Source organism: Chinchilla lanigera, unplaced genomic scaffold (genome assembly GCF_000276665.1).
Source record: "Chinchilla lanigera isolate Chin_1 unplaced genomic scaffold, ChiLan1.0 scaffold00093, whole genome shotgun sequence".
Classification (NCBI taxonomy): Eukaryota; Metazoa; Chordata; class Mammalia; order Rodentia; family Chinchillidae; genus Chinchilla; species Chinchilla lanigera.
This window is the reverse complement of record NW_004955494.1, coordinates 4,089,315-4,103,780: the sequence shown is the minus strand read 5'-3', so window position 1 is coordinate 4,103,780 and position 14,466 is coordinate 4,089,315. Positions and strand designations below refer to the sequence as shown.

General features: G+C 46.8%; 1 protein-coding gene across 1 annotated transcript in view; it reads right to left on the bottom strand.

Annotated features, from left to right (window-relative positions):
* The window catches only part of Kiaa1549 (KIAA1549 ortholog), an 84,556-nt gene that overhangs the window by 48,588 nt on the left and 21,502 nt on the right, over positions 1-14,466 (bottom strand). The window contains exons 8-10 of the mRNA XM_005405541.1: positions 13,949-14,097; positions 10,150-10,327; positions 6,274-6,458 (exon numbers count right to left, since the gene is read on the bottom strand). Coding sequence (XP_005405598.1) covers positions 6,274-6,458; positions 10,150-10,327; positions 13,949-14,097 — 512 coding nt within the window. The remainder of the gene's footprint in view (positions 1-6,273; positions 6,459-10,149; positions 10,328-13,948; positions 14,098-14,466) is intronic.

Here is a 14,466-nt window from a genome sequence, read left to right as displayed (position 1 = left end):
AGGGGTCTCAGTTTTGGCCTTAAACCCACATTTTACATCAGAGGACAAAGGAAGGAAATTTTCCTTGCCCCGACCCACCCCCACTTTTTTATTCTGTTTTAGTTTGGCTTGCTTCTTTGGGACAGAGTCTTGCTATGTAGCCCAGGCTGGCCTCAAACTTGGGATCCTCCAGCCTCAGCCTCCTCAGTGCTAAGATTACAGGTATATGCCAAGGCTCCCAGTTCTATATGCTTACTTTTGAAAGATCAAAATCACAACTTCAGATTAAAAGAACAAATATTAGAGCTAAAACAGCATTGCATATATTCTTCAGCATTTACTCAGACTTGTAGGATATTTTCATAAACATGTTGAACAACTACTGAATACTGCAAGTCCTGTGTTTGGGCCACTTCATGAAAAGTCTTTTCCTTATGGTCCTTCACGGCCTCTCTGTTTATTTGTTATCCCTGTGTACTTATTAGATTTCAGTTAACTACACAGCAACATGGTTGGGTTCTACTGTCAATAATAACACATTTAATAGCAATCATAAACATGCCTTTTGTAAATCACACACTTACTAGTCCAATGTTTCCTGTTTGCTGTAAATTTCCACAAAGATTTGACTGTACTCTTAAAAACCAAAGCATACATAAAACATAAATATTATGTATGTGAAAATTATGGAAGCCACAGGAAACTCTTGAACTTTAAAAGAAAACGTATTTCATACAATTGGGGTGGATTCCTACCAGACTTTGACATGCTGTCCTATTTTATGGAATACATAATTATACACACTATTTTCATCTTGAAATGGAATTACAAACCCACTGTATAATTTCTCAAGTGTCCATCTGCTAAGCCTTGTTAAGATGGCTAGAAAATTAAAATTTGACACTGATTGCTCCTTGCTGATAATTAAAATCCCAACAAGCAATTTCCAGTTTTAGGACACCACTTCGATCCTGTTGCACCTCCTTGCAGCTCCTGAAACAAAGCGAAACAGTAACAAACAGAATCGATGATTCTCTAAGATTCTCTAACCACCGCCTCCACCACTCGCTAAACCTTGCCGAAGCCCTTTTGGGTACATTGCCAGTAAGAAGAGCATTCTCTAAGGACCAGGCAACAATCTCTCTTAGCACATTACAGGTTTGCTTTAACCTAACTGGAGGAGCTAAAGCTGACCTCCTCTACGCAAAGAAACCAATCTAAAAACACAAGCAGCACCGGCTTCTTCAGGACCATGTCCATGGCTCATGTGAAGGCACTAAACTCCTTCCCTGAGAAACCAGCAGGGCTCACGCAGGGGATGATATGGGTGAAAGTACTGCAAAGCTGTCAGAGTACTACCCAGACGCGACTGGTGACTGACAGCATTACAACCACTGTTAGTTGGTGAGACCTCAAGCAGTTCATCTAAACAGCTGAGTCCTCAGGCATTAAAAACAGCTCTAGATATACATTTAGATAGAATATTTTGGAAGTCAGCAGCAGGATGTGACACATGGTAGACCCTCAATAAATATTTGATGACCGAATGAACTTCAGAAAGGTCGGCTAAAGCCCCAACTTACTGGGTTTTATGAGGAACCAAGAAAAGGTCGTATGTCATAAATGAAATAGGCAAGTCCTGTTGGTTCACTGCCAATCCCGACTGACATCTTTAAATACACATCTCCTGGGCTGCGTAAGTCACAGCTTTTACAACAATGGAAACCGGGCAGCTAATCTGCGCTTACACACAAAACAAAAGCCAGCTCTGCGCAAGGAAGAAAATCAGACGGAACACCCTCCTCTGCTTTGTGGAATTCACTCATTGTCTTTCGTTTCTACTTTCTGGACCACTATGGCTCGTGTTCCGTTTCTTTTTTTAAATCTAGAGTTAAGTGTGGCGAGCATGATATCCCCGCTTCCACATGCAGAGCAGGCTTCAATGAGCATTTCATAAAAGAGGAGCTGAGATGAATTAGAGTCTTCAATATTCATATTAGGGCCCACTTATTTCGGAAGAAGGATGGTTCTTTTGTTCTTTCTTTCTTTCTTTCATACATCACGAAGGAGACAAGCCACGTTGTCCGTGCCCCGCTAAAACACATCGCCCAACAAGTCGGGGAGGGCCGGGAGGACAGGTCAGCCAAGTCACAAGCGAGGCCCGATGAGCTCAGGAACACATGGGTCATAAATACAACAAGAGCCAGGTGGACTGAGGCACAGTAAAGTCCCCAGCGCTCCGGGTTAGCCGACCCCCCTGGGAAGGGGCAGTCAAGATGACCATAGAAACCACAGCGCAAATCCCAACAGTGTGTGTGTGAAAATGTGCCATCGTGTGGAGCCTGCCACTGTCAGCATTTGTCACTTGATGGGTGAAATTTGCGAAAAATCCACATGACCGCCATGCTGTTTCCATTCAGGTGAGGACAAGGGGAAGGTTCTGCCAGCCAACTGTCTTCAGTGTGGGGGACCCTGGGTGACTAGGGGGCAGCACTTCAGCCTGAGGCACAGCAGTCGGCTGACTGGAGCGAGCTGTGACTCTGCCACCTCCGTCAGGGTCACAGCAAAGCCCGCAGACTCCGACAGCAGTCCTGCGTGCTGGACCACGTCTGCAGGAGGCCAGAGGCACTCACAGAGGCCCCTTGGATCCATGGTCTGCACTGTTTTTCCACCTAAGCGCTGCAGATAAAATTTGTCCCTGTGGGCTGGGGATATAGCTCAGTGGCACAAGCACCTGCCTGGCAAGTGCAAGGTCCTGAGTTCGGTTCCCAGTACTAACAAAAAAACAAACAAAAAAATTTGTCCCTGCAGAGCAGCCTTGGACAGCTGCTTGACGCCCCCAGAACAGTTCCCGAACCAGGGCTTCGGCCACCTCCACAGCCTTGGTGTGGGCTGCGCCCCAGCTTTCCTGAGGTACTGTTTCCCTTGCGGCCCAAGGCGTCCCCTCAACCTCTCCGCTCCGGTCCAGCAACACCTGCTCTCGGGAGACACAGGCTAGACGTCAGCTTCCGCAGGACTCGTCCTTCCCCCTCGCCAAAGCCCTGCAGGCAGAGGTCACATGTTGTGTGTTTGTCACTTGGCCTGGAGATGCTGGCCCAGAGTTTGGTGTCTGGACGTCCATGGACCAGGCCAGCTCTCTCTGGCTGCCTGCAGTGCCAACCTCAGAAGCAAGCGAGGGTCCCAGCCACGAGGGGGCCCTGGCCCCAGGCCCAGTGTACTGGGTGTGCACGGACCCATCAGAAGGAACAAGTTCCACAGGGGACGCCACACCCACTGATGCCATTCACGGTAAAAAGCATCCACGCTGGGGGTTTTAGGCGAAAGGAACAAACGATTACTACGAACTACAGATAAAGGAAAGCTGCACGGTTTTGTGGGGCTTTTTTTTTCTTTCTTATGGAAATAAATGGCCCTGCCTCAACACGTGACATAATGGCCTCTCCTGCTTATCACATTTCACAAACAATCTCCTCCCAAACAACCTGAAGAGGTCTCCTTCTCATTACAAGGGGAAGCGGGTGTGGACTGTAGGTCAGCAGATTTATTGCTTCCAGATGTTTGCAGCTCGGGACTGGCTAAGTCAGAGAACAGCACAAGGCAGCATCAGGGTGGGACAAGCAGGACGGAGAAAAAAAGCAGACCGCTCGGAAGCGGGGACGAAGCCCCGGCAGCAGGGGGCTGAGGAACGCAGGCCCTTCCCGATGCAACCTCAGAACAGGAACCGGGGAGCAGAAGCTTGTTCTGAAACCAAAGAAAGACCACGACGGTGCCACTTTCATGGGAGCCCCATGAAAAGGCCTCCAGACTCTGCTTCTGTAACCTGGCGAGGGCTTGCCAGGAAGCTCTGCGCCGAAGACCTTGGCCGTCACCAGCTGGCGACCCCTCTGTGCAACCTCGCTGCACTTGAAGGCAAAGAATAACTCTGAGGCCCGGAAGTTCTGCACACAACTCTGCCCGCTCCACTCACAGTAACGCACGGCGTGCAGAAACTTTTTTTTTTTTTTTTTCCGGTACCGGGAATTGAACTCATGACCTTGCGCTTGCCAGGCAGGCACTGTGCCGCTGAGCTAAATCCCCAGCCCCATGCAGAAACATTTTGGATGCAGAAGCAAGAGAAGGAGCAAGTGTGGGGAACGTCCTGCTTTCAAGCCAGAGACAGTGACCCTGGTCATTCACTGCAGTGCAGATAATGGATGGGCTGCCCCAGAGAGGCTGGGGGTGTCAGGGAGTACACACCGAAAGAGCCCTATACACCGTGTTGTCAGCCCTGGCTAAATCTCCCTGTAACAATATCCTTTCACCAGGACAAAAACGCTTCCCAGCCTACTGTGGATCTTACTGCAGTGAAATTCACACTATGAATCATTCCATATGTCAAGGACTTCCTTAGGCCATTCACTAATACAACAATGACACAACACCCTCAGCAGGCTACGTAAATAATAAATGGAGGCAGGCAGTAAACATAGCGTTGACGTATACAACGCTTCCAATATGGCCACGTGCTTGCAGTTTAATCAAGGTTTTGTAACTGTGGGTGACTGCGTAAGAAATCCCTTTTACAAAAGCAAAATTAATTTTAAAATAAAACTTTCTTTCATCCAACAGGGCAAGGTTGGTAATACCAAGAATTCCTCATACTGAGAAATTTAAAAGGTTACCAGATACTAGCTGGTTTCATTTAGAATACTAGTTTACCTTCGCTCATTAAGAAGAAATAGTTGGTGTTATTAAAAGAAAGTGTTTCTTTTTTGTAACAATCTTTTGACTTATGTCTTGTCCTTTGAGTAACTACTTTGAAGAAAATGATACACCATGCAATAATCTTTGTTATTCTTGTTATTTGCTTGTTAAATTATTTTCATAAAATTAAAAATAAAAATAAGCAAACTATAAACACTTGAGAATATATAGTTAACTCTGCTAATAAAAATAAAGTTAGAATCAGTATGAATAAAAAAAGGTTTCTAAGGCAATGCTTTTTCCGTGTTCTTTTGCTTTTTGCTTGCATATTCTTAAACTTGGAGAGTAGAGTGAGTCCTCTCACTGTCTAGATTTGTAGTGGGTACAGGTTAATTAACACAGTAGGCTGATTACACTTCCTGCCCCCTTGGTAAGTACACTGACCGGCATGCACACTGGGCTAAATAGCTGAAGCTAGTAGTTGTTCTCCAGCAGCCTGGCAGAGTTTGGCTCATGCCAGGTTAGCAACATGCTGCCCCAAAGTCAATGTCTTTGCCCAGAAACCTGATGTGACAGTAAAATATTATAGAAACAGGTGAAACATACAAGTGAAAAGAGAATTGCTACTCCCATAAAACTAAACTGAGGGGCTGGGGATTTAGCTCAGCGGCAAAAGCGCCTGCCTGGCAAGCGCAAGGTCGTGAGTTCGGTTCCCGGTACCGGAGAAAAAAAACCAAAAAAAAAAAAAAAAAAAAACAAAACCAAAAAAAAACTAAACTGAATGCTTTGCAAAGACACATGAAAAACAGGTTGATTAAAAAAAAAAAAAAGCATTGCTTTCAAATTAGGTGTAGGCGAATCAACTTTTTAAAAACTGTTGGGCAGAGTAGGGGGTGAAAGGAGGCACTCAAAATCCAAAAAAAAAAAAAAAAAAAAAAAAAAATCAAGAGAGTCTTGCACTCAGATTGTTTTGCTAGTCCCTAAAGAAGCCCAGACTGGAAACTGCAGCTGATACATGGTGGGTACTTTTTGATAGGAGAAAAATCACACAGAGCTCCACTCAGTAAAGCAACACTCAAAACGGAACAAATGAATCGGGATTCGTTGAAAGACTGGCAAATAAACGTCCACTCATGTATCTGAAGCTAAAATGTTTAAGGCCCATATACCAATTGTTAGTAACAGTCTTGATAAAGTGGACTGGTGGTTTCCAATGTGGTGGATGGAAAAGCAGTCATCCATGGGAATTCTGTATGGAAGAGTTAAACACACCGATCTGAGGATCCTTCTCTAGGGCCCTGTTCTCAGTAAATATCCAGGAGTGAAACAGATCAGAATTCACACACGGGAAGGACATAACCTTCAACGGAGCTGCTCAAAAATAAAATCATGGTGGATCTAGAGCTCACGGCACACCTAAGCTTTTGCCCAGCTTTGTGTCCTTGGAATATACGCACTCACCACTACGAAAGGACGGGGTTTGGGTGGCAGGCAGCAGCCTGCGATCCAGAAGGCTTCCTGACCAAGCTTTGCCCTGACTTTAGTATCAAGGACCTAGATCGCCTCTGTCCCTCAAGGCTGCTCCTGTGAGCACCGCGAGGCCGGCCTTACCTTCTGCCGCTGCTGAATGCTGGCCACGGTGTCAGGCTGAAAGTCCAGCTTGTCCGTGCGGCACAGCTTCCAGTACAAGATGACGATGATCACCGTCACCACCAGCACTGGGATGACCACGCCAACAATGATCCACAGGTTGTTGCTCTGGGACTCCGGTGAGGGCCTCTTCACCCTGTCCACAGCTGCAGAGGAGGACGGAGAGGGTGTCAGTGATGCCTTTTAACGCATACCCTGGTCTGGATGGGCCTGCTTCCATGAGAAAGCTGAGGAGTAACTGTCATTTTCACTCAAGACAAGATGACAGGATGACAGGGGATGTGACGTAGCAAACACATGCAACACCGAAGGTCACGTGTGGAACACCCTGGGGGCCTTGATGACGTGTAAGATGTGTCTAAAGGGTCCGGCTCATTTAATGGCAAAGCTCAGGGGATCCTGGGTCTCCTGACTTCTCCTTTATCCTACTAGTTCACTCTGAAATTCTTACTGCAGGACATTTCTCTACCAAAATGATCCTGCACAACATTGTTCAAAAGCAGTTCTCTTCACAGATGAAGGAAAAAGCAGCTCCACCTCCAGAGGAAAGTGGTGATCACTGTATGAAGCACAGCAGGGATCCACAGTCTCCCAGGTCTCAGGGTGCCTGAGCCACAACCAGGAGGCTCGGGGAAGGACATCCTCACCTATCCTCAACTCCTCCACTCAGTCTCCCTACTTAGCCAAAAACATTTATTACAGGCGAGACACAGTGCTAAAGGCAGGAGACAAGGATGTACAAGTAGACAAGCCCCTCAAGGAGCACATGTCTGGCCAGGCAGGGTGACGCATGCCCGTCATCCCAGCACTCAGGAGGCTGAGGCAGGAGGATCACTATGAGTTTGAGGCCAGTCTGGGTTACACAGTGAGTTCAAGGCCAGCCTGAACTATATAGAGAGACTCTGTCACAAACAAAATAAAACAAAAGGAGCACAGATTCTAGTGAGGGAAGAGGGAATCACTGGGGAAACAAATCACTAAATAATGTTCTAATGCTGGGTACTGTTAGCATTGTACACCAAAAGGAACAACCAATGTGATACAGAGTGAGCACAAAGGCAATCACACTGGGGAGGCTATTAATGCCACTGAATTACACAGTTACGAGTGGTAAAAATGGTCTGTTTCATGCTACATATATTTTACAACAATTTTTTATATATAATCAAGGTGATCCTGAAATTTTTCTCAAGGGAACGTTGAGGTTGGAGCTGAAGTCCTAACCCTCGGTTCGTGGGCACTACCTTCAGTTCCTCTTCTGCAGCCTTCTCTGAACCCTTGAAACACGCACTTTAATGGAAACTGCTTTAAGGCACCAATGTCGACTTTTTAACTAGATGCAAGTAAATCTTACTCCTTTGGAATCTGCCACTCCCCACCCACCCCTACTCAGCCCCTTCATCTTTCACATCCTAGACAATCCTGCCCCAAATTTACTTCACTGGCTCCTTGCCCACCCCTGCTCCCAGGTTGGGGCCCTGTGTCTTCTGTGTCCTGAGTTCCTCCTCCCCCAGACTCAGCTTCCCATAATCCTCAGTGCTTCCCATAAGCCTCAGCGCTTCCCATAAGCCTCAGCGCTTCCCATAAGCCTCAGTGCTTCTCTCCTTCAGACCCAGTTATGTAATCCCAAAACCCCTCCTTCCACCCAAACTTCTTATCCCTTATGGCTGCTTCCTAACAATACCAATATCTTCTGTATCTAGTCTTTTGTTCTTCTTGTCTTTGTTTTGTAGATGGTGCCTTATTGTTCTTTTAAAATTCTTATTACATAAATTTAACAGCTTGATACACTGCACCACTCTGCACATTAATCTGCTGATGCCAAGTCTGCTCTGTTTGCGTACATCTTAGCCATCTGGGCAGGGACAGTCTTATGCTCCTTCACATCCTGCCATGGCTAATCCCTGCCTTGGGGGCCAAGCGTCTCTGCTTGAAGACACAGTAACTGGAAAGATTCTTGGGGCAGGTACATGCTGAGAGAACCACAGCGAGAGCGAAGCATTCTCCACCACACAGACTACAAGACAGGCAGAAGGTACAGCAGAGGCTACAGGAGACATGGGAGAAAGTGACTAAGTGTGAAAAACTGGTATTTTAAAATTTAGCCTGGATTTAATTTATATTTGTAGCTCATCCTGCACAAAACAACTGACAACATTAAGGCAATGACAGCATTAACCAGGGAGTGGAGAGATAGTACGCTTAGTTCTAACCTAATAAAGCATTAGAGAGGCAGAGATGGGGGAAAGCTAGGTCCTGACACCAGCATCCCCGAAGCCACCTGGCGCTGGCTGAGGCTTCCTTCTACCGCCGGCCCTGAAGTCCCGGAGTTGTTGCCCGTGTGGTTTCCAATGCAAAATGAGAAAGGAGAGGGACAAGACCAGATGGGAGGAGGCTCACAGGGCGCCCTTATCTGGCTGAAGCCAGCCTTGTTCAAGGTGTGGAGCGGAGGGAGGCCTCTGACGATCAGGACCGCCACACACAACACAACGGCAGGCAGTGCTTGCACTGCGGCTTCGCACTCGCCACTTTGGAAAAGAATACTCCTGTGCCACTGAATCACAAATAAATGCTTCTCGTCCACGCTCTCCCTTCCTCTCCCACCAAATGGGGAAAGAACACCTCCCCGCTTCCCCGTGCTACCGAGGATAAGTTGGAAGCTGTCATTTTTTCAAAACTGCTCTGTCTCCTGCACAGTCTCAGTACACTTTTTCAGGATTCTCAGATGCTGAGACATTGCCTGAGCCCTTTCTGGTCGAAAGCAAGTTTCGCTGTGCTCTCACAAGGGCCAGGGAGGAGAAGTATCCATGGTACAACAGCAGGCAGGTTCAGAAAGGTCTCGCTGGAGAAATGTGCTCCTCGTGCCTCCCCTTTTCCTTCGTTTGGAACGTGCATCCAAAATTTGAAAAGGTGGAAAAGAGGCCCTGGGAGCAGTCACCACCCGGCGGGCAGAAGCCAGGTCCCTTCCAACAATAATAAAAAAGCAGCAAAATACCTCTTTCTGGACTGTGGAGCAGTGTGAGGACAGGGTGGGAGAGAGGCAGGACTGGAAAGGGTGAGGATCAAGGATTTCTTTGTGTTTGCAGACCCCGAAGGAAGCCAATAAACCCAGAGTGCACCTCCCAGCTTCCTGTATGACTCACTGTCCCCACCATCGACCTGAATATGACACAGAGGATTTTGGAATAAAAGCAAAACAAGCACCTTATTTTACCTAAGACAAAGTTTTTAAAAGAGAAATAGCACGGGCATTGGAGAAGGGATGTTAAAATTGATCCCAGCACTCAGGAAGCTGAGGCAGGAGGATTACCATTAATCTGAGGCCAGCCTGGGCTACATAGTGAGTTCAAGGCCAGCCGGGACCACATAGTGAGATTCGGCCTCAAAAAAAAAGTTGATATCGGATACTGTAACTCACTACAACACTGTGGATACAGAATGCTGAGTGGCCACCACAATAAGCAAGTGAACTGTGTGATAAAGAAAGTCTCAGCAAAAGAACTTCAACAACAGGCACCCTAGGTCAGTCTCACACCTGTAATTCCAGCAATGAGGGAGGCCGAGCCAGGAGGATTGCAAGTTCAAGTCTTGCCTGAGCAACTTAGCATAACTGTCTCAAAACAAAAAAATAGAATAAAATAAAATAAAACAAGGGATAAGGATGTAATTCAATGGCAAAGCACCTGAGTTTGATCCCCAGAACTAAAAAAAAAAAAAAACTTTGTATAGTGCCTGTTCATAAGGGTTGTAGACACAAATTTACTGTACCCGCATTGGAATACTATACATTCAGAGCTCACTGTCAGAACAGTGCCGACAATACACTTCCAAACTTACGCTGGGCAAGAGCGCCTTGAATCCGGTAGCCCAAGATGATGGCTGCTCTCTGGAGGTCAATCTTGTTAATCAGGTCGGAGGACGTGACAGCGCTGAGTCTCTCTCCATCCTGATCCTCCACAAAGTAGATGAGCTGCACAGGGTTGTCCTCCCCGTCCAGCCGGGACACATTCACTACCTGAGAGACCACAGCAGCCGTTAGCAGTTAGCGTGGAAGGAGCTCATGTTTCCATATACCCTTTCTCGGGTCACGGAATCCGGACTGTGTTGCCAGGAACGATTCCAGCCCTCATAAGCTCCTTACGCCAGCACCCTGGATCACACGGGCTCTCCTCGGCAGGAAAAGAGATCATACATGACAGTGCCCCTGTGCAGAATATAAACGTGCTTTGTCCCACCCAGCAACTTCTCCAAGACCATGGGGCCAGCGGGACACACAGAACATATCCAGGCAGCCTGGAATTGTCACCAAGAAGCCCCAACAGGCTACCGTGTCACAAGACGCTATCCTTCCACCTACAAATGGTTATTCCTAATCCATTCTTGAACTAATAAGCACTGCTTCCTCCCAAAACCTCAGAGGCACAGCTACTCTGGGTAGACAGATCTTGCAGGAAGGAGCATGGTAGGATATCAGCAGGATCCCTGTTCTCCACCCACCACAGGCCAGTAGCACCCACCCCTCCCTACACCACCCAAGGTGACAATCACAATGTCTCCAGACACAATAAACTCCCAAAGTTTGTGCTCTTGTGCTGTGGGCCAGCTAGAGCTCTGATTTCCCCCCAAATTTCTGTGTGTGTGTGTGTGTGTGTGTGTTATAGGACAATCCTCTCGCATCATACTTAGAATGCAGTACGCTTGGCATACTAAGTACTGCATGAAAACATCATTTTTATTTTGTTGCCATTTCTCTTAAAAGCACGTAATCTTTTTTTTTTGCCTCTCTAGACTCCAGCAAAACACACAGCTCAGGGTCTGAGAAAAGGGCCAACACATGCTTCATCTGACACATGCAACTTGAATTTTTGATCTGTACATTTGCTGTTGGAAAAACGCAGCTGCTACTTCTCTACCCATACATATTTTTGTGACACTGCCCTGCACTCTGGGAATAGCAGCTGAGCCCAACCTTGGCCATGGGAAAACTTCTGGCAATTTCCTGATTGCACCGTGAACTCCTTCAAGATCTCATCCAAAGACCCTTCATGATGCAGGTACGAACTCCAACCCCTCAAGAATGTGCGCTGTTCATCCTCCGTCCTGTCCTTTGCTTGGTGTTTTGAGGCCAGTTTCCCAACCACAGCTACTCCCCAGCCACCTACCCCTGCCCCACTACGTGCTACAGCCATGTGTTCTTGGCTTTAGAATGAAGCACTGTCAGAGGGCTCTTGGAGATTTAGTGGACCCTATCTACCCATCCCTCCACCATTCTATTAAAAGGTTCTCATAAATTTAGAAAGTACAGTTTCTTCTTGTAGAAATCATAGCCACCTTGATGAAAGACTCTACAAGCTCGTCCAGTCTCAGAGTAACATCAGAAAGTCTAATTCCAGCACCTTTCTGCGTGACTGCAATTCAGACTCACATCTGGAACCATGACATCCCAGGGTCACCACTTTGTGCCATTTTCAATTTCATCTTGAAACCAGGTTCTGGGGCTGGACATGTAGCTCAGTGGTACAGCCCTTGCCTCGCAGGCCGGAGACCTGATCCCCAGCACCACAAAACAAGCAAGCAAAAAACAAAATCAGTTTCTGACCAAAATCACATGCTCACTATTGACATTATATGGCCCATGTGGAGAAACTTTGAAAAACATATGCAAAAAAAAGTATAAAGAAGAAAATGCGAATGCCCTGAAATTCAACTAATAAAAGCACTATAAGCATGTTGGCATCCTTTTCCCCAGGAACTCTGTACTAACTTTTGGATGATACTGCATGTATCCTTTTGTGGCTTCTCTTCATTTCATCATTTTCTCATATATCACTCACTAATTTTTTTTAAAAAGACTGCATCATATTCCAACATGTGAAGGGTTACTATTTATCCATTCCCCAACCGCTGAACACTTAGGTTGGTGACACTTTCACACTGACGTGATAGGGGGCCCTGTACTACTCTATATGATTCCTTGTCTACACCTTCATGTTCGGTCACTGAGAAGAAAGAAGAGCAGAATGTGATTTGAGAGCAACTTGCCTACCTGGGCTGTATTTCTGTCTTAAGTTCACACCTCACCTTGGTCTCTCAGTACACAGTTTAATAGTGCCCTACAGTTTCTTTCTTTTTTTTTTTTTTTTTTTTTTTTCTTTTTTCCTGTCTTTTTGCAACAGGGTCTTGCTACGCAGTTCAGGCTGGAGTTGAGCTCACTTTGTAGCCTAGGCTGGCCTCGAACTTGCAATGATCCTCCTGCCTCAGCCTCCTGAGTGCTGGGATTACAGGTATGCATCACCATGCCCAGCCTTCCTACAGTTTCTTTATGTGTATAAATTAACCACTCTCAGACTCTGAGCTCTATAAAGCCAAGGGCGATTGAATAAGGCAAAGCTTTCATAATTCATTTTATTTTGTATTCTTTGTTTTGCGCCTGTTTGCTGAATGATTCCTATCAATGATTATTAAGTCTGCACATTTCTCTAGAGTCTGTATCTGGCAAAGGAATGACTTTAGGGGGAGCAGAGTGTCACAGTAAGAGGGAAAAGTTCAGTGAAGATGTTGGTGGATGAGGATGTCAATTCTAGACAAAGCTGCCACCCCGGTCCTCCCCAGTGTCACTTTGGCATTTTCTCTCCAGTGCTCTACACCTCCCACCTCCCACACCTTCTGCCAGCCCCACCCAGCACCTCTGAGCTTCACCCTGTGTCCTGGCACTGGGATGTCACAGCTCTAAACACGGCATTCATTTTCCTGGCCCTCCAAGTCTGCGGTTGGTAGAGAAAAAAAAAATCTAGAACATTCATGAGAAGATGGGAATAAGTCACAGCCCTAACCTCTGGCCTCCTGGGAGTGTACATTGTAAAATGGGTCACTTTTCAATTCAAACAACTCTGTCTTTTGCAACCTGCCTCGAATTTACCACAGTGAAGATCTGCGAAACAGGAGGCAACTGGGTTGGCAGGGGTGGAGGGGGTGAAATGCTAGGACAAAGGGCAGAAAGCATCACCCCTGGCAGGGCATGTAACCCCAACATCCAGGAGTCTGAAGCAAGAGGATCGCAGAGAGTTCAAGGCCAGCCTGAACTATACAGCAAGATCCTGTCTCAAAAAACCAAATAAAAGAAACAGAAAAGAAAGAAGAAGAAAGAAGAAAGAAAAAGAGAAAGAAGAAAGAAAAAGAGTAAGAAAGAAAGAAAAGAAAGAAAGAGAAAGAAAGAAAGAAAGAAAGAAAGAAAGAAAGAAAGAAAGAAAGAAAGAAAGAAAGAAAGAAAGAGAGAGAAAGAAACCCTCTTTTCATTTCTTGGTCTTTTCCAGATGATTCACCTCTACAATGTCATCAGTGATACTTCAGACTTCGCATTTGGCTATATTGTTTGGTAATTAAAAAACTACTCTCTGGTAAAGGTCATGTGATCATATGGGAACCTGTAAACAGGTCTTCCACTGTGTTCTAAGGGTCTAAGGTTAAACCAACCACTTCGTACGGGTCCGGTTAATATTTTCCTGGACTCCAGTTGACTCCCACACTGCTGCCATATCAGTTGCTTCCTGTCCAGATCAAACCTTCCGCTGGTATTTCCCCCTTGCAGGGTAAAACAGCAGGTTTTCGGTCTCTTCCGCCCCTCCCCCGAGAGTACCTGCACCACGCTGTTGCCGGCGGCCACCGTGGCCCTCCTCCACACGCGCCTCCGGGCGGGCACCTCGCTGAGCAGCTGCGCCAGCTTGCGCTCCATCTCCGCCTGGAACACCTCACTCTGCAGCTGCTTCTCCACGACGCCCAGGAGGACTGCGGTCAACAGGGAACACACGGCACCCAAAGCAAGTCAGCGGTGCAGAGGAGAAGGGAGGTGTGTGAGTGTGCATATGTGTGTGTGTGCGTGTGTGTGTGCGCGTGTGTAAAACTAATGCCTTTAGAGGAAACGTTAACATGGACAGAAACGCCACAGACAGGGTGAGGAGGGTCCAGGAAGCCCCGTCCTCTCAGCTGCAGCTCCCCGGTGAGTGTTGCACACAGAGGTGTCCAGAAGCCGCAGGAATTCAGCCCTGCAGGCGCTCTGAGGCAGTGTTCACACCGGATCAAACACTTGTGCCTGCACTAATCTCAGAACTTCTGGAAGCAGCCGCAGTCCCTATCTTGCCTTAAAACAGACTTGCA